A 20,989-nucleotide genomic window follows, 5' to 3' on the forward strand; every position below is an offset into this window, starting at 1 on the left:
ATGAATCTTGTCATCTACACTTCATATGTGGTCATTTTATCACTTATTAGTAACATATCATAAATATATGAGTAAACATGAAAAAATTTAAAAATAAAATAAAATAAAAAATATACTGTGTAGTGTACAAGCTGGACAAAAAAATTCAAAATATTTCACCGAATTTTTAAATATTAATCTCCAATTCTATTATTAAATCACAGAAAATATAATTTTTTTTAAACAAACTAATATGCAATTGATGCAAAATAATGAACAAAATATCTGTGTTTTATAATAATGCCTGAAATTGACAACGTTACAGATAAAATTGCTCTTAACCATTAACGTTATAGGTGAAATTGCACCATATTAAACGTTAGAGGTAAAATTGCTCATGGATTTAAACGTTAGGGAAATTGTACTGTTTTGTTTTATATGTGGTGGATTGTTAAAAAAAAGTGGGTTGTTAAATACCGCCCCCAAATTACTTATCACCGCTTCTATTTAGACTTTTTTTGCCATTCTCATAATTTTGATAAAAAACTGAAAATTCTCTCTCCAAAATCATAAACCCGAACAACAATAATTGAAAATAAATAATTAAAATTATGAAAATAACTGATGTGTGACAACCCAAATCCCGAAAATGGATGATTACAAGTCGGAAACATTAAAATTTACGTTTTTTTTTATCAAAGAACTCATGAAAATAATATATATTTTTATGACGATTTAGTATTTTCGTCACAATTTTTTTTACGATTTTGCATCCGCCAAAATTTAGCCTAAACAGATGCTGCATCCGTTCGATCCATGGTGGGAACGGATGCCGCATCCACCCCCGCCATGGGCCGAACGGATGCGGCATCCGTTTAGGCCAAATGTTGGCCGATTCTCTCTAAAAAAAATTCAGTTTTGATTTTTTTTTTTTATGAAAAAGAAAAAATTGTCCAAATGAAAGCGGCGATAAGTAATTTGGGGACAGTAAATAGCAAAATCCAAAAAAAACCCTCTTCCTGATAAAATTGAATGGTTTTGTACAAACTACAAAGTACAAAGGACCATACTTAAACTTTATATAATAATGTTATTTTAAAAAATTTCCCTCGAAAGAAACATGCGCATTTAACAAAGGTCAAAAGCCTGCCGACTGCTATAACTGAGTGGACCCAATAACCTGGGTGCTGCTGAATTTTTTAATAAATTGCATTCATCACCATTAAATTTTGGGATAATTACTAATTTGACCCAATCAAGTACCCCAATTTACATATCTAACCCACATTGCCTCAAAGTTACCAAATTAGACATTTTCATCCATTTTGGACAAAACTAACCTTAGTTCTATTTGATGAATCGATCTTCTTCTTCTTCCTCCTCCTCCTTCTCCTCCGCTTCATCCGCTTCCTCTTCTTCTTCTTCTTCTTCTTCTTCTTGTTCTTGTTTTTCTTCTCTGTTTCAACTTCTTCTTCAGTTCATCTTCTTCAATTTCTGATACCAATCGTTAGCGATTTTTGAGATTTTTGACATATTATGTTCAATTTCCCGTACAAATGGTATATTTTTTGTTTATACGCTTGTTTTTTTCGTTGGTTTTCCCTCTTTCATCATCTGTAATGGTATTGTTTCAATTTCCTCTATTTTTCCATAATTTTTTCCATTTTCCTCCATTGCTGTCGCATTTGTGACGAAATTGTCGCATTTCGTCACAAATGCGACAAGAACTGTCGCATTTCGTCGCAAATGCGACAAGAACTGTCGCATTTCGTCGCAAATGCGACAAGAGTTGTCGCATTAACAAATGCGACAGTTCTTGTCGCATTTGCGACGAAATGCGACAATTTCGTCACAAATGCGACAACAATGGACGAAAATGAAAATAAAATTATGGAAAATAGAGGAAATTGAAACGATACCATTAAAGATGAAGAAAGAGGCAAAACCAACGAGAAAAGCAAGCGTATAAGCAAAAAATATACCATTTGTACGGGAAATTGAACATAATATGTCAAAAATTTCAAAAATCGTTAACGATTGGTATAAGAAATTGAAGAAGATGAAGAAGTTGAAACGAAGAAGAAGAAGAACAACAAGAAGAAGAAGAACAAGAAGCGGATGAAGCGGAAGAAGAAGAAGAAGAAGAAGAAGAAGAAGAAGAAGAAGAAGAAGAAGAAGAAGATCGATCGATTCATCAAATAGAACTAAGGTTAGTTTTATCCAAAATGGGTGAAAGTGTCTAATTTGGTAACTTTGAGGTAAGGTGGGTTAGATATGTAAATTGGGGTCCTTGATTGGGTCAGATTAGTAATTATCCCTTAAATTTTATCTTAATTAAATATTATACCCACTAAATTTTCAAAGGGATTATACCCATTTGAGTCCCTAAATGAAAGCTTCAAAATCAATTATGACCTTAAACTATCAAAATCATCAATTAAGTCGCTGAATTAAGCAAAAATCATCAATTGAGTCCCTATCATATCCTAAAATTGGAAACTGTGACTATTTGATATAGACTGTAATAATATTTTTATTGATTCAAAATGAGTTTGAGAAAGAATGTATGAAATTATTCCACCGAATGATTTTCAATGAGGTCTCAATTGAAGATTTTTGTTTAGAATTAAGACTCAATTAATGATTTTTAGCTAGTTCAGGAACATGATTGCTGATTTTGATAGTTTATGGTCTTAATTGACTTTGAAATCATAGTTTAGGAACCCAAATGAGTGTTATGCCATTTTAAAACATATACAAAAGTCATTCATTTTTTACTATTTTTTTAGTTTGTCCGATTTATCGGTTTGAAGCTCGTTAGGTATCTTTTAAGTGGGTGACCTTCCAATTAACACTTTCTTCCAATTTTTACATTTTTTTAATATTGTGGTCATGATACTTTAATTAACATTTAAAAATAAATGTTAATAATCTCAAAATAGCAAATTTCAAGGATAATACTGAACTTTAATTCTTCAATTTTTGTGTTTTGAGGTCATCTAAGTATGGTTTGATTAGAGAAAGAAAATGAATGTTTAGAGAGAGAAAGTTTAAAGTTATTGAGATCGTCAATAGTTATTTTGAGGTGTTAATTGAAGTTTAGTTACTATAACGTTTGAGAATATAACATTAAAGAGACTGAAATTTAGTGACCGTGAAAATGAGTAAAGTTCAGTCAATGTGGTGTAATTTATGAGTTAAATGCACCGTTATTATTGTCTCAAAATGACCAATCAACTTCAATTGCCTCAATAAAAAAATTCAACTTTAAATTTTGTCTCAATAAAGTCATTTTAGCGACTTCAAGAGCAAAAATACACTGAAAATATAAATGACTTCCACGTCATCACCACTAACCGAAACAACACGTGGCTATCACCAATATGACATGTGACTGCCATCGAAATGACACGTGTTGGCAACAAACGCATGTGTAAATTATAAGGTTAAATACATTGTTGGTCACTAAACTTGAATGGTTGTCTAAAATGGCTAATCAACTTCAATTTGCCTCAATTAAATAATTCAAGTTTGAATTTTATCTCAATAAAATCATTTCAGCGTCTTCAAGAGTAAAAAATACTGAAAATATAATGTGGCTTCCACGTTAGCAGTAGTGACAAATTAAAGTTGAGTGACCATTTTAAGACAACCATTCAAGTTTAATGACCAACGATGCATGTAACCTTGTAATTTACATATGCATTTGTTGGTAACATTGTGTCGTTTCGATCAACTAAGTGGCAACCACACGTGTCATTTCGGTCAGCGGTGAAAGTTTATTAGTGCTGAATCATATTTTTAGTTTTTTTTTTTTTGGCTATTGAAGTCGCTAGAATGATTTTAGTGAGACAACATTTAAAATTGAATCATTTTATTGAGATAAATAAAAGTTGCTATTTCGAGATGACCATTAAAATTTAGTAATTCTCAGACTCACTATTCAACCCATTCGAACGTGGAGTCCTGGCTCCGCCACTGGTATTGCACAACAGCAGCGTTGGATATGGCGAGTCGAGCGACTAATGTCCTCTAGACAATCTGGCAGTAACAGAATGGAGTGTTGTGGCAAACGAAGCTTCATACTCCAGCAACTGCAGTTTCAGACACATTGCGTTTTGTGTCGGATCAGCAGGAGGCGAGGTCGGGGTAGTTTCCAACTGTCAGTTCGATGACTCCACGACAGGTGCAAGAGGCTGCTAGATGGGAAAAACCACGATTGGACAGCGTCAAAAGCAATGTTGATGCAACCATCTTTTCTGACATCCACGAGTTTGATACAGGAGCGGTTATTCAGGACAACAATGAGGATTTCTTTCCTGTTTCAGTTCGTTTGCTTCAGGGATTGTAACACCCAAATTAACTGAAAAAATGGCCATTCGAGATAGTATTCATTGTGTGTTAAAGTTACATTACTCTAATATATAGTTTGAAACCGATGCAAAAAGTGTTATTGACAGTTTTTCATCCACTACTCGGGATTCTTTAGAGGTTGGCGGTGTGATTGAGGATATCCACGTCATTTTACTAAATCGTCAAGATGTTATGTGGCTTTTATCACACGGTAATACTAATTTTTTTAGTTCTTTTATTATTCCTGATTTTTTTTGTCTTTCATCTCTTTACAATGATACTGTTTCTTCTGCTTAATATATTGGTCTTTTTTTCTAAAAATAAAATAAATAAAAGGGTGCTTATAATTTAATCATATTTTGAATATAACATTTACTATTCAAACTAAAAAATATATTAAACCACTAAGTAATTTATACTCTGTTTACCATGCATAAAACTGTCAGGATATCACTAATCCTCTAAAGTAAAATTTATATATATTATAAAATAATAACGATGAACTGAGATGTCACTTTTTCATTTTTTACTGATAAAAAATATAATACAATAATAATATATTAATCTTTATTATATTATTATACTTATCTATAAAAATAATATCAAGCATCAACAATCGTTCTCAAACTTCCTAAACCACCAAAATCTAAAAATTGAAAAACAACCAATTACCTGACTAAAATGTACTTAAATCATCCAAACAATCAATTATCACGGAATAGTCAGGGATTCCCCATCAGGGATTAACGAGGCAGGGATGGGGATATCTTTCCCATCCCCGCTTCATTCTCACCACAAAGGATAAAACTATCTCCATCTCCGTTTCAGGAGATTCTTATCGGAAATTCTTCATATCCATCGGGACGGATCACCAATAGAGACGAAAAATCTCTATCCCATTTACATCCCTAGTTAATTCCAAGTAAAATTGGATGATTTTGTACAAACTATAAAGTACAAAGGGACCATATTTGAACTTGTATAATAATGTTATTTTGAACTTTTCCCTCAAAAGAAACACGGGCATTTAACAAAGGTCAAAGCCTGCCGAGTGCTATAACTTAGTGGACCCCAATAACCTGGCTGCTCAATTATTTTTAATAAATTATATTCATAACCACTAGATTTTATCTTAATATTATATGGCCACTAAATTTTTTAAACGCATAATATCCATTTGCTCCCTAAACTAAGGTTTTAAAATCAATTAGCACCTTAAACTATTAAAATCACCAATCAGATCTTTAAACTAATAAAAAATTCATTAATTGAATCTTCATTTTAAACAAAAATTATCAATTGAGGCCTCATCGAATATCATTCGGTTGAACAGTTTCAGACCGTCTTTCCTAAACCCATTTTGAACCAATTACAGATATTATTGTAGCCATTCCAATGGTCGTCTTAAATGACCACTCAACTTTAATTTGTCTCAATAAAATTATTTAATTTCAAATTTTATCACAATAAAGTCATTCCAGCGACTTCAAGAGAAAAAAAAATATGATGCGGCTTCCACGTCAGCTAGGTAACAGTCACATATCATCTAGGTGCCAGTCAAGTGTTGTTTAGATCATGGTAAAAATTGACTACTGCTGATGTGGAAGCCACATCATTTTTCCAGTGTCTTTTTGCTATTGAAGTCGCTGAAATGACTTTATTGAGACAAAATTCAAAGTTGAATGATTTTATTGAAATAAGCTAGGTGGTAGCCATATGTCGTCTAGGTGGCAGCCACATGTCGTTTCAGTAAAAGTTGACTACGACTAATGTGGAAGTCACGCCATTTTTCCGGCGTTTTTTTTTTTGCTAGATAAAATTCAAAGTTGAATGCTTTTATTGAGATAAGTTAGGTTGTAGCCACATGTTGTTTCGGTAAAAAGTTAACTACGGCTGATGTGGAATCCATATCATTTTTTGGTATCTTTTTACTATTGAAATCATCATAGTATTTTATTGAGACAAAATTCAAAGTTGAATGATTTTATTGAGATAAGTTAGGTGGTAGCCACAGGTCATCTAGGTGGCAGCCACATGTTATTTCGGTAAAAGTTGACTACAACTGATGTGGAAGCCACTTCATTTTTCAGTGTCCGTTTGCTATTGAAGTCTTCATAGTGATTTTATTATATTTGATAACTTGTAAAAAGGCCATTCCCTCTGAGGCGCCGTTGAGATAGGTCAGGGAGACTCCGATGCTAAGATCAGTAATAGTTCCAAGAATAAACCGAAAGCACTATAGTAAGGAATCCGTAAGTGTACATTGAATACCTCAAAGTGAGAGTATTTATATTAGATTCCATAACCATATAGGTGGTATTTCGAACAGTCTTAGACTTAATGCCTTTTAATGTATTAATTATACATTCTTCAGGTTCGATCGTTAGTATCCTTAATGAACTGTTTAATACCACATATTATAACAATTTTCTGGAAAGATGGCTCAGTGGCAACATGGACGTATCTGCCTTGGATGTCTGTCCCTTTCTCGTGGACATAGGTCTTTTGTGGCATATCGGATTTTACGTGGCGTATCCCCTTTCTGGTGGACATAAGTCTTTTGTGGTATGTCGGATCTTACGTAGCGTATCCACATAGCAAGATCCCCATTGGACGTTTCTTACGACGTACGTCATATCCTCGAATCGGGGGTATTGCCGCGCGGTCGTGCTTAGTGCCAATAGATCCCTTTATTTATGAACTTTTACAGTTTTGCCCCAAAAGTAATCTTCAGTATTGAAACAAATTGAAGTTGAATAAGACACTATTAAAAGTTTAGTGACCAACTATTCATTTAACCATGTAATTTACATATGTGTTTATTGCTAACTGTTTTTCCCCTTATTCCATACCGTTGTCTCTTCCATTATCTCCAAACATCAGCACCCACCATTTTTCTATTCTTCTTCCACACTGATTTATACCCAAAAAACACATATCCTTTCACCATTTTTCTAAACCCCCCCCCCCTTTTCCCTCCATTTTTACAGCAGAAAACCCAAGTCACCCAGCTTTCTCCTTTCTCTAAAAAACCCAACTCAGTATCCAACTGTAAATTGTAATTCCTCCTCTAGTAAGTGTTAATTTCAATTTTATTTGGAATTTGATCATTATCTCATCTGGAATTTTGATTTCTTTCTGCAATTTGAGCAGCTTTTACTTTTGCAGGATCATGGGTGGCTTTAATTCCTTATTCTCAGCAATTGTTTATATTATTCTTTTGAGTTATCGGTGAGTGTTTGATTCTCATTCTTTGCTTCCCCTTCATCTTTTTCTTTTTTGGGGGTGTTTTGTTTGATTAAAATAGGATTTTTGGAAGATAAAGTTTGTTTCTTTATTAGGATTTTTATTCTTATTGACTTTATGCTTCCTGCTTTGTTAATATATATATATATATATATATATATATATGAGGAGCCCCTTTGCTTGTCTAAATTATCCAATTGACCCCTGAAATTGCTTACTATGTCCTGTTAAGCCCTTAAGTCCACGTGGCAGAATAAGAAGAGATTTCGACAAGTTAAAATAGAATTAAGGGTCCATTTGGCCAGGTTCAGTTTAGGGACGCTTCTAATTAGTAGCGTTTCTGTGTTTCGTGTCCGTGTCCATTTGGTGCCTGTGTCGATTTTTGTTTGTAGGCTATTTTATGAAGATTATGTTTTAGAAATAGCGTTTCCTGTGTCCATGTCTATATCTGTTTCCTTGTCCGTGTCCGTGCAGCATAGGTTTACGCAAATAGAAGTTTAGGTATTAGTTCTGAATTTGACAATATTTGGCAAATTAGCTCAAATTTGATAAATATTTAGGCATTGAAATTGATTATATTTAGGCTAATTTGTCAAATATTGCGGACTTAAAGGCTTAGTTGATACATAAACTTCGATTTGGGCTAAACTGAACCGGTCTCTGCCAATATCAGGGGCCAAATTGACCTTAATTCAGTTAAAATATGTATCACTTTAACCAAGTTCAGAGTATAACAGGAGTTCTTATATTAAGCACCGGGTCTTCCACGTCACTTGGAGGACCCCCAATTCACATTTGGACATGTGTATTATGGCCCACTTAATATTTAAAACATGGATACTCTTATAATATGCGTGAGTCCATATTACACATGACAAAATATGTATGGGAGGTCCTCCATTTGACATGGAAAACCGGGTGCTCCTAATAATTTCCCGTATAATAGAAAATTATAACAATTTTAGGGGGTTAGCCAATAGACCATTGTAAGCAACTTTAGCGAGCTAACGAAGCATGTCCAAAGTTTAGGGGACTAATTGGATAATTTGGACAACTATAGGGCCTGAATATTAAACCTATATATATATATGCTTGCTTATCTTTCTTTTGCTGCTTTTATATAATTCTGATTGATGCTTGTTGTGGGGAATAAAATACAAAAAGATATCCTTATTCTTATTCTTGCCAGCCATGAGCAATACAATTCAAGGCTATGGCTAAGGTGAGTTAATTTGGGAATAGATGCCCACCACTAACTCAATAAACCCCGCTTATCTTCGCACGGCCAGCTCCGTTCCTTGGAGAGCTTAGTTGTCACGAGGCTATTGTTTTGCTTAGCAATCTTATATCATTAATGAAGCTCTCTTCTCAGCTATGAATTCTGTTATTCCACTCCACTCGTGCATTGTGTTATCACTTATCGGTTAAGTTTCATTTTGTCCGGGTTCTTATCACATTTTCGAATTTATTTTTTAAGGAAAACTCAATATTTTGTCTAGCTTAAAGACATTTCATCTCCAAATCTATTCTAAAAACGCAAAAAATGCAAAAGCTCAATATTTAGGTTTTTTAAGGCCTAATATATCTCCAGCCCCCTCAAGTTGTCCAAAAGCTGCAACTGACCCCGAACTTGAAAATGTTACAACTAACTCCCTCAACTTGCTTATTTAGAACAAATAACCCCTCAAATAGGTTAATATTTGTGATTTTGGAAATCTTTTATTTCTGATGTAATATTGTGTTTAATTTTTTTTGGGTTTAGAGCTTATTTGTTCCAAATAAGCAATTTGAGTAGTTATTTGTTCCAAATAAGCAACTTGAGGACTTATTTGTTCCGAATAAGCAAGTTGAGAGGTTAGTTGTAACGTTTTGAATTTCAGGGTCAGTTGCAGTTTTTAGACAACTTGTGGAACTGGAGATGTATTAGGCCTTTTTTTTAATGATGTGCGCAAATTATTAGAAGCACGTGGTTCTCCATGTCAAATGGAGGACCTCCCATACATATTTTGCCACGTGTAATATGGACCCGCACATAGTATAAGAGGCCCCACTATTTTAATTATTACGTGGGGTCACAATACACGTGTTCAAATGATTAGGCCTTAAAATTGCTTGGTGTCTGCTATATCTTCTTACTAAAGACAGTATTCTAATTTTTCAAGTTGTATTCAATTTTTACAGTATTCTAATTTTTCAAGTTGTATTCAATTTTTCTTTTTTTCTGTGTCTTTATTCAAAAGTTACTATTCTTCTATTGATTTTTTGCTTTTGCTATTTCTCAATTTCTCAATTTCTCAATTTAGGTTGTAAAATACCATGAAATTGGTTTGGTACATCTATTTCTTCATTTTCTGCATCAATCTGTCTGCAACTGCAAGCCCTGATGTTATAAACCTTGGAGCTATTATCACTTATTCAACTATAAATGGAAGAGTTACAAAGATTGCCTTGAAAGCTGCTGAGGATGATATAAATTCTGATCCCAACATTCTTGGAGGGAGGAAATTGTCTATAACCATACATGATTCTAACTTCAGTGGATTCTTGGGTATTATGGGTGGTATGTTTTCTTTGTTTCTTTTTCTGCTTCTTATCTCTATTGTTTTTTCTATATTTGTTTGTATATTTACATGAGCTTTTTTTAATGGATTGGCACAAACCTCATATTTAGTCCCTCAGTTGGCTGGGTAAATTAGACTCGTGGTCACTCTACTTTGATCTTACTAATATTACGGTTGGGTTAAATGCGCTGTCGGTAACTGAGCTTCCATGGTTGTCTCAAAATTGCTACTGAACTTCAATTTGACTCAGTAAAATCATTCACCTTTGAATTTTGTCTCAATAAAGTCACTCCGGCGACTTCAAGAGCAAAAATACACCGGAGAAGTGATGTGGCTGCCACATAAGCAGCAGGCAACTTTCACGACTGACCAAAACGACACGTGACTGCCACCTAGCTTTGGTCAGCTAGGTGGCAGTCAGGTGTCGTTTTGGTCAACCGTAAAAGTTGACTGCTGCTGACGTGGAAGCCACATGGTGTCTTTTTGCTCTTGAAGTCGTTGGAGTTACTTTATTGAGACAAAACTCAAAGTTGAATGATTTTATTTTATCGAGACAAATTGAAATTGAGTGAGCGTTTTGAGACAACAATGAAAGTTCAGTGACCAATGATGCATTTAACTCAATTACGGTCACTCAACTTCGTAACCCGACACAAAAATTACTCAACTTTGCTCTTTACTAACATAAAAGTAACTTAATCTTATCACTCTAATAGCAGCTAACGCTGCATTGTAGAGCTGATGGAGATGATATTTTAATCAACTTTAATTCTTGTAATTTTCAATTTTGATGTCATTTACGTGTTGTTTGGTTAGGAAAGATTACTAACATAAAAGTCACTTAACCTTGATCACTCTAATAGGAGGTAACCCTGCATTGTAGAGCTTATGAAAATACCATTCCAAGCAACTTTAATTCTTAAACTTTTTGGTTTTGAGGGCGTTTAGGTGTTGTTTGGTATGGAGAGAAAGTAATTTTTACAGAGAGAAAGTTTCGAAAATAGTGATTTGGGAAACGTGATTCCATGGTACATGTGGTTCTAAATAACTTTAGTTCTTGACCTTTTCCATTTTGAGATCGTCAATAGTAAGGGGCAAGGTTGAGTGATTTTTATGTTAAGGTTTGAAGTTGAGTGTCCATAATGTTAGTAAGGGAAAAATTGAGTGACCATAGGTGTAATTTCCACTTAGTTGGCTCAATGTGTATCTGTTTAGTTGTCTTTTTTGTAGCTTCTTTTTGCTATTTTTACTCCGAACAATATAAAGTGTTTAGTTAGGATTGAGAAATAACTGTCGATAACAATTTTAGAAGGAAAATCCTTGAAAAGGCCTAATACATCTATAGCCCGCTGCACGTGTCCAGAAATTAACTGCGCCCCTATACTAAAAACGTCCCATTTATCCCTGAACTTGCTAAAAGTGACCTATTGACCCTTAAATTCCATGTGGCAGAGCAATAAGAGGTTTTGAACAAGTTGATGTGTGTATACTTTAAGCAAGTTCAAGGGGTAATAGTTTACGGTAAAATAGGTCACTTAAGAAAGTTGAGAGTTAAATAGGTCAATTTAAGCAAGTTCGGGGGTAAATAGAACCTTTTCAAAGTATAGGGGGTAGTTGATTTTTTTGGACAAATATCGGGGCTAAAGATGTATTAAGCCTTTTGAAAACAGTTGATCTTCGCTTCTGAATGACACATGCATGTGCTAAAAGGGTTTGTTTGGTTCACGTGTTGTCTTTGTTTGTGGGTTAAATTTATGGTTATCTCAAAATGGTCACTCAACTTCAATTTGTCTCAATAAAATCATTCAACTTTGAGTTTTGTCGCAATTAGGTCACTCGGACGATTTTAGTGGTTAAAATGGATCGAAATGATGTCATGGCTGACAAGTGAGCATGAGTTAACTCAGATGTCTTACCGAAACGACACGTGGCAGCCACATGTTGGTTATTTTTATGGAAAAAACTAAATTTTGTTTTTTTTTTCATAAAAATAACCGGCACGTGGCTACCAGGTAGCGCATAAATGGATGTCATGTGTCGTTTCGATCATATTTCTAATTTGACTCATGTTAATGTGTCACTCATGTCATCATTCCGAGCCATTTTAATCATTGAAATCGCCGGAGTGACCTAATTGAGACAAAACTCAAAGTTAAGTGATTTTATTAAGACATCGCATTTAACCCCTTTGTTTGTTGGTCGATATTAGCTGATTTTCCTTACAGAATAGCTATCGGCAGTTGTTTCTCAATCCTAACCGAACACTTTATGTTTACTGTTTGGAGTAAAACATCAAATTTTGCGTTTCCCGCAATTAATTTCTTAACTTGAGCTATAAAATTATTTTCTTTGTTGAAATACTTACCCGGGGAATCATTTTTCTTAATTGATCACAGCATTACAGTTTATGGAGAGTGATACAGTAGCTATTATCGGTCCACAAAATGCTGTACTGGCTCATGTTCTATCTCATATCGCAAACGAGCTTCACGTTCCGCTATTATCCTGTACCGCTCTAGATCCTTTCTTATCACCTCTCCAATATCCCTATTTTGTTCAAACGGCTCCGAATGATTTCTTTCAGATGACAGCCATTGCAGAGATGGTCAGTTATTATGGTTGGGCTGAGATAATTGCAGTCTACAGTGACGATGATCAGAGCAGAAACGGTATAACTGCATTGGCCGATAAACTTGTTGAGAGGCGTTGCAGAATTTCGTATAAAGCAGTTCTTCCTCCGGATCCATCGGCAAATCGAAGTGATGTTGAAGATGAACTTGTAAAGATTCTAAGTATGGAGTCTAGAGTGATTGTGCTGAATACTTTCTCCCGGACGGGTCTTCTGGTTTTCGATGTTGCTAAGAGTCTTAAAATGATGGAGAATGGTTTTGTTTGGATAGGTACTTCTTGGTTATCAACTGTTATAGATTCGAATTCGCCACTTCCGTCGAAAGTTTCGGATTCTATTCAGGGAGCTCTCACACTTCGTCCGCACATTCCGGACTCGAAACGAAAAAGGGAATTCGAGTCACGGTGGAGCAAGCTAAGCAATGGTTCTGTTGGGCTGAATCCTTATGGTCTATATGCTTATGATACTGTGTGGCTAATTGCTCGTGCTGTGAAGTTGTTTTTCGATCAAGGCAACAACGTTTCATTTTCCGATGATCCGAAGTTAAGTGATATCGGAGGCGGGATTTTGAATCTTGCAGCGTTAAGCATTTTTGATGGAGGAAACATTTTACTAAAAAACATTCTGCAGACTAATATGACAGGTCTAACGGGACCTTTTCGGTTTCTTCTGGATCGATCGCCTTTGCATCCTGCTTTCGATATCATTAACGTGATTGATACAGGGTATCAGCAGATTGGATACTGGTCTAACTATTCAGGGCTATCTGTTGTGACTCCGGAGACGCTATACGCGAAGCCACCGAACCGTTCGAGCTCCAGTCAACGGTTGTTGAATGCTGTATGGCCTGGAGGACTAACAGCTCCGCCTCGAGGATGGGTGTTTCCGAACAATGGGAAGCAGTTAAAGATTGGAATTCCGAATCGAGTTAGTTATCGGGCCTTCGTAACAGTCAACGGTGCAGATGCGGTTAAGGGATATTGCATAGATGTATTCATTGCTGCTGTAAAGTTGCTTCCTTATGCAGTTCCATACAAGCTCATTCCTTTTGGAGATGGTCATAAGAATCCGAGCTACTCGGAACTCGTAAATCAGATCACTGTTGGTGTGAGTATTTTCAACCCCGGAATATAAGAAAGAGTAGGACATTGCAACACGGGCCCGGGTACTAAGGTACCCATCCTCCCGTCCGCCCGTGCCGCGTCTAATTGGTTGGATTGAGACACGAGAAAATTACATTGCGTCCGGCTTGGCCAGGTTCAAGCCTGTCTATTTTTGGGCTGGGTTTGGGATTTAATGCTTGGGCTTGGGATCTGCCTCGACGAGGACGGAGATTTCCCGAAAAAGTAGCCTATGGGGTTGGGATGGTGTTTTATCCCCGAATTTGGGACGGAGACAAGAATGGGGGATTCCCTTCTCGTCATTTGGGGATCCCCATTCCCGACGCCTAAGAAATGCCCGAAATAATTAAAATTTTGAATTATTATAGTTATCTAATTGGGAAAAGTACAAATAAAACTCGTGTGGTTTCGTCGATTTGCCAGTAGAGGGACGTGTTTTTATTTTTTTGTGCAAAAGACAAGTCAACAAGCCACACCATCAAAGTCAACATGCCACGTCATCGCATACTAGTCAAACTCATTCTTTTTGCAAAAAATAAAATCATATCCCTCTATTTTGCAAATAGATGAAACCACATGAGTTTTATTTGTAATTTTCTCTATCTTTTATTAGTTTGACATTTTGTTTCTTTTATATAAACATTATTCTTAATTAATATTTAGTATAAAAAATAAAATAAAAAATGGGTTAAAGTGCAAAAATACCCTAATGTTGATAGCCAAGAACAATTTTACCCTTAACTTTTAAAATGATGCAATTATACAACAAAGAGCAATTTTACCCATAACATTGACAAGTTGAGTCAATTGACCCAATTTGCCCACGTTGGGAGTAAAGTTGCTCTTGCTGCCAACATTAGGGATAAAATTGTCCCACAAGTTAGGGTTAAAATCACATTAGGCTGTCAACGGGTTAAATGTCACAAAATGGCAACTCAACTTCAATTTCTCTCAATAAAATCATTCACTTTGAGTTTTGTCTCAATTAGGCCACTCCGCCGATTACAGTGGAAATAATGACATGGGTGACACGTCAACATGAGTCAATTCAGATCTCTAACCAAAACGAAACGTGCCAGCCACGTGTCGGTCATTTTTATGAAAAAAAAACTAAATTTTGTTTTTTTTCCATAAAGCCAGGTGGCGCATTCGTGGATGTCATGTGTCGTTTCGGCCATACTGTCGTGTCAGCTATATCATCATTACAATGCTTTTTAATCATTGAAATCGCTAGAGTGACCTAATTGAGACAAAACTCAAAGTTGAGTGATTTTATCTAGACAAATTGAAATTGAAGTCGAGTTTTCATTTTGAGACAACCATTTAAGTTCAGTGACTAATGGTTCATTTAACCCGACTGTCAACGTTAGGGTTATTTTTGCACCTTATCCCTAAAATTATTCTTGCATGGATTCCGTTCATGTGGGATAGAGATTCATATATGGGAACCGGAATGAAAGTTACTGAAATATTTGGAGACGGAGACGGGAGAACCATTTTCCATTCCCGCCCTGCCCCGTTTACAATTGGAAAGTCTAAATTTGTGAATTGATTTATTGGTGCAGGTATTTGATGGTGTGATTGGAGACGTTGCAATAGTGTATAACAGAACAAGAGTTGTGGATTTTACACAGCCATATATAGAATCAGGTCTAGTAGTGGTGGCTCCGGTGAAGAAACAGAATTCAAACGCATGGGCATTTTTGAAACCGTTTACTCCATTAATGTGGGCTATTACAGGTGCTTTTTTCCTTGTTGTGGGAGCTGTTGTTTGGATTCTTGAACATAGAATCAATGACGAGTTCCGTGGACCTCCTAAGAAGCAATTTGTCACTATTCTTTGGTAAGTACTCCGCTTATAAAACCATACAATTAGGGCTATAATCGAGCCGAGCCGAGCTTTAGCCTGCTTAGGCTCGCGAGCAGTTTATTAATTCAGTTAACTCACGAACAACTCATTAGTTATGTTGATTTGAATTTCTTTAACACAAAACTATATAGTTTTGAAATTTACAAAACTAAAAGTTTACACAAAAGTACGTTGTTTTACATTTCCCATTTCATATGTTAGGGTAAATCTGCACTTCCCAAAAAACGTAAGGAGCAAATTTGGACCTTATCACCGTACAGCTCTTTAATTAAGCAACATGGAATATCTAACCGGTTTGTTTTACGGTTTGCAGGTTCAGCTTCTCTACTATGTTTTTTGCTCATAGTAAGTACCTTTCGCATTTTGAGGCAAAAGCTAATATTTAGCCCCTGCACTTGATAGAATTTGTCACCTTGAGTACTGTACTTCAAATTTTGTGCATTTTGCCCCTTGTATCTAATCACTGGAAGAAAATTTGGCCAGCGCTGCGAATTTAACTGTTTATCAAAGATCCAAATTTTACTAAAAGTTTAAGTACAAGGAGCGAAATGTGCCAAAATCAAAATAAAGGGCGGCCCGGTGCATTACGCGTCCCCGCTGAGCGAGGGTCCGGGGAGGGGTCCCACCACAAGGGTGTACTGGGAGCAAGCCTTCCCCTGCCAATTTATTTGGCAAGAGGCCGCTCCTAAGACTCGAACCCGTGACCTCTTGGTCACACGACAACAACGTTTACCGTTGCGCCAAGGCTCGCCAAAATCAAAATACAGGGGCTAAATTGACAGATTGTACCAAGTACATGGTCAAACCCTAGCTTTTTCCCACAATTTGACATTGCATGATGTATTTAATCAGGAATTTATCATCACTCTGGAAATAATAGGAAAATTATATTTATGATCCTTGAACTATAACGCTAATGATTTAGGGATAAGGGCCTTTAACCCTAATATTTTAGGGGAAGTGCAAATTTAATAACATACGGAATTTTACAACTTCATCCCTAACGTTTCTAAGCAAGATCATTTTAACCCTAAAAGTTTTTTTGTAATTGTGTTAGTAACAACAAACTAAATATCTTAGACAATTTATGTTACAGTGTCTTTTCAAATTTTTGGTAATGTAGAGCTAAAATTGATATTGCTTAGAAATGTTAGGGATAAATTTGTACCATTTCGTACATTAGGGCTAAATCAACAATTCCCCTACAACATTAGGGTTAAATTTGGTCCTTATCCCAATGATTTAACAAAATAGTGAGGGTAAAATATGTAGTTACCGTAATTTTTGGGGATTAAATGCACTATTGGTCACTAAACTTATATGGTTGTCCCAAAATAGCCATTCAACTTCAATTTGTCTCAATATAATCACTCAACTTTGAGTTTTATCTCAATTAGGTCACTTCGACGATTTCATAGATTAAAAGACATCAAAACGATGATATGGCTGACATGTCAGTATGAGTCAACTCAGATTTCTGACTGAAATGATTTGTGGCAGCCACGTATGTATCGCCAATTAAAAAATAGTTTCCCCCCCATAAAAATAGCCAACACGTAGCAAGTAGTGCATACGTAGCGGCCATATGTTGTTTCAATCAAAAATTTGAGTTGTCTCATGTTGACGTGTCCTCCATGTGATCGTTTTGATGTCTTTTAATCACTAAAATCGTCAAAGTGATTTAATTGAGACAAAACTCAAAATTGGGTGATTTTATTGAGACAAATTGAAGTTGAATAACCATGTAAGTTCAGTGACCATCGGTGCATTTGATCATTTTGTTAACTTTTTTACGGATTTTTTTTCGTTTGTCTTAGGTATCCCACGTTGCTTAATTAGAGAGCTATATGACTCATGGGTTAAATGCACGTTAGGACATTGAACTTTCATGGTTGTTTCAAAATGGTCACTCAATTTTAATTTGTCTCAATAATGGCTGGCACATGTCAGCTAGGTGGCAGCCCCGATCGGCGGCGAAAGTTAACCAGTGCTAGCGTGGAAACCGCATCATATTTCCGATGTCTTTTTGCTTTTGAAGTTGCCGGAGTATTGAGAAAAAAATTCAAAGATGAATGATTTTATTGAGACAAACTGAAGTTGAGCGACTATTTGAGACAACCATGAAAGTTGAGTAACCAATAGTACATTTAACTCTATGGCTCCTTATATATGTTAAGGCAATCCTCGGACTACTGGGACGAGTTAGTCCTTTGTTTATATGGTATCAGAGCTTTATACAATACGAACTAACTCCGTATTTCCTTTGTTTTCTCAGGAGAAAACACAGTAAGCACACTTGGTCGTTTAGTGTTAATCATCTGGCTTTTCGTCGTTTTGATCATAAACTCGAGCTACACTGCAAGTCTCACTTCAATCCTTACAGTTCAACAATTATCATCACCAATTAAAAGCATTGATTCTTTGGTAACAACCGATGAACGAATCGGATACCAAGTCGGATCCTTTGCAGAAAACTACCTGAATGAAGAACTCAATGTCGCCAAAAGTCGACTTGTTGCGCTTGGCTCGCCGGAAGAATATGCAAGTGCTCTTGCAAATGGAACTGTTGCTGCTGTTGTTGATGAACAACCTTATGTTGATCTCTTCCTTTCTGAGCATTGTGAGTTCTCAATTAGAGGCCAAGAGTTCACCAAGAGTGGTTGGGGATTTGTGAGTATCTCAACTTTTGAACCTTTTATTCGTTTAATTTGGATCGAGGATAAAATTACGGCTGTAAATGAGCCGAACCGAGGCGCTCATTCGGTTCGATTAAAGTTTGACCGTGTTCGGCTCGATTTATAAATGGCCGAGCTTGAGCATGATTTTGAGGCTCGATTAGTTTAATCTCAAATCAAAGATCTTAACACCCTTGCTTGAATGAGTTGAGTTGACTGCAGAGTTGTCAATGGATCAGAGATTCCGCGTCCTCGTTGGGGATCAGCTCGACAGAGACGGGGAATCTCGAAAAGTTCCGTGTGGGACGGGATAGAGAACAATTTAATACATCATTTTCCCCGTGAATTTGTCCAAAAAGTGCCCCAAACTTTCAAAGTGTCCCGATAGCCCCTTCAACTTGCATAAAATGTCCAGTTAATCCCCTGAACTTGCGTAAAATGTAATCAATTGATCACTCGATTGCAAAAACAAGTTAAATACGAAAGATGTATTGCACGCTTCTTAAAAAAAGTAAAACGACAAGGTCTGGTATCCGGTTCTAATATTATAGAAGACAAGTTTTATAGTTGAGCAATTAAGAACTTCATTTTTAATCTATTCCGTGAATTATGTGATAACATTCTAAGACGCGTGCAATACATCTTCCACATTTAACTTATTTTTTACATTTTACGCAAGTTCATAGGGCTAACTGAACATTTTATGCAAGTTGAGAGGGTTATCGAGACACTTTGAAAGTTCAGACGATCAATCAAGCTTTTTGGACAAGTTCAATGAGCAAATGATGTATTAAGCCAAAAATGTATTTTTTTTTCTGCTGCGGTTGCTATGTCATACATAAAAGTAAGTCATTTCAACTTGACTGCCACGTCACTATTCCGTTAAGACTCTAACAGACTACCAAAGCTTGCTTGATAATGTGCTCTACTATGCTATATGATTCTTACACTCATTTACATACATCAGGCATTTCCAAGAGGTTCTCCATTAGCCGTCGACATGTCGACCGCGATCCTCACGCTATCCGAAAACGGCGATCTTCAGAAGATTCATGACAAGTGGCTCAAAAGATCAGTCTGCAGTTTTTCTTCGAGCTCCGAATCTGGTTCGGAACAGCTTCAATTACAAAGCTTCTGGGGGCTCTTTCTCATTTGTGGCATTGCTTGTTTTCTTGCTCTCTTCATCTACTTCTGCACGATGAGCCGGCAATTCAGCCGGCACATTGCAGCAGATTCAGCAGAACCTTCTATCCGAAGCAGTACTCGATCAAGACGGATTCAAACATTCTTGTCATTCGCTGATGATAAGATAGACGAATCGAAAAGCAAGTCGAAACGAAAACGCGGAGATGATTTATCAATTCATAGTGCAAAGGATGATCAATCAGTTAATGGTGGTAGTGAAAGAATTCAAAGAGATAATAGTGTTAATTGGCTTCATTGACTGGTAATATGCTCAAGTTCTCATCTATCGGTGATTCTCCGACTATCGGAAATGAAATAAAAATGTCGTAAATCTTAAATTTTTAACGAGAAAGTTATTACCGTTTAACCATGACGGATCCGGGAGATGCTTCGGGTGTTCTTTGGTGATCTATGATTTTTGCATAAAAAAAAAGCTTTGTACACATCTTCTGTGGAGTTTTCGGGGCTAAACCCCAAAGGGAATTATTCCCGATCTGGTAATGGTTGGGAAATAATTCTCTTGAAGGGACTGTTTTTCACTCTGTAGTTAAAAATAGCCCCATTATGGTGGACACACCGCGGTTATGGTACGAAAGACAAAAGCAGATGCTTGTCTTTTTACCATTACGGCAAGCTCACCGCAGTAATGAGGCTGTTTTTAATCAAAGAGTTAAAAAAACAGCCCCTTAAAGAGAATTATTTTCCAACCATTACCAGGTTGGGAATAATTTCCTTAAATGACCCCTTTTTGGAGTTTAACCCGAGTTTTCTGACTTTTTCCGGTGATCAATGGCTACTCAAACCTCTTGGTTTCTCCTTGGATCCGTCACTGCTGTTTAACTTTAGTTTCACTTATGATCCCTTTGTTTTGCCGAAAATACGGCGTGGATGACAAGTCATCCAATTTTTCCACGTGGAAAATATGAAATAAAAATACCAACAAAAATTTTGATAGCTTTTTTTATTATTATTTTCCACATGGCATTTCCGGCAAATGTTTTTGTTGGTTTCCGAATAAAAAGACCATGGTAAAGTGAGATTGAAGTTAAATGGCGATAGCTTTCTCGTTTAAAATTTAAGATTTACGACATTTCTCGTTTAAAATTTAAGATTTACGACATTTCTGATAATTGGAGGACGATAAATGTAATTAACCCGATATAGATGAGTCAGACTATTTGTCTTGTATAATATTGGAGAAGGCAATATGTTATATGTAAAAATAGAAATATACAATTGTGAAAAACAACATCCTTATCTCTGACACAAATAGATGTATAAAAGTATAATCTTTCATTTTATTGATGAGAAGCCTTGCTCCTATAATGACAAAATACGGAAGTTGATAAAATTTGATAAATTAGTTGAAA

The 20,989-nt window shown here is 35.9% G+C and overlaps 1 protein-coding gene across 4 annotated transcripts; it reads left to right on the forward strand.

Moving 5' to 3' along the window:
* The first annotated feature begins 7,223 nt into the window (after positions 1–7,223).
* LOC136207382 (glutamate receptor 3.2) lies at positions 7,224–20,930 on the forward strand. 4 transcript variants are annotated; one of them, XM_065998645.1, is made up of 9 exons: positions 7,231–7,405; positions 7,501–7,563; positions 9,882–10,138; positions 12,536–12,646; positions 12,731–13,875; positions 15,455–15,732; positions 16,073–16,104; positions 18,035–18,429; positions 19,402–20,930. In XM_065998645.1, the coding sequence occupies exons 3-9, from the start codon at positions 9,895–9,897 to the stop codon at positions 19,876–19,878; spliced, it is 2,682 nt and encodes an 893-aa protein (XP_065854717.1). In that variant the 5' UTR covers positions 7,231–7,405; positions 7,501–7,563; positions 9,882–9,894; the 3' UTR covers positions 19,879–20,930. The 4 variants fall into 4 exon arrangements, with proteins under 4 accessions (XP_065854718.1, XP_065854717.1, XP_065854716.1 ...); XM_065998644.1 differs by having other exon boundaries at positions 7,486–7,563; positions 12,536–13,875; XM_065998643.1 differs by having other exon boundaries at positions 12,536–13,875.
* The last annotated feature ends 59 nt before the right edge of the window (positions 20,931–20,989 follow it).

The sequence above is a fragment of the Euphorbia lathyris genome, chromosome 9 (genome assembly GCF_963576675.1).
Source record: "Euphorbia lathyris chromosome 9, ddEupLath1.1, whole genome shotgun sequence".
NCBI lineage: Eukaryota > Viridiplantae > Streptophyta > Magnoliopsida > Malpighiales > Euphorbiaceae > Euphorbia > Euphorbia lathyris.

What these genes read in the sequence shown, in the direction of transcription:
- LOC136207382 (XM_065998644.1), top strand. Translation starts at nt 9,895, where the DNA reads ATGAAATTGGTTTGGTACATCTATTTCTTCATTTTCTGCATCAATCTG. An exon ending in CAATTTGTCACTATTCTTTG is followed by an intron (nt 15,733 to 16,072) that starts GTAAGTACTCCG and finishes TACGGTTTGCAG; the next exon opens with GTTCAGCTTCTCTACTATGT. An exon ending in TACTATGTTTTTTGCTCATA is followed by an intron (nt 16,105 to 18,034) that starts GTAAGTACCTTT and finishes TTGTTTTCTCAG; the next exon opens with GAGAAAACACAGTAAGCACA.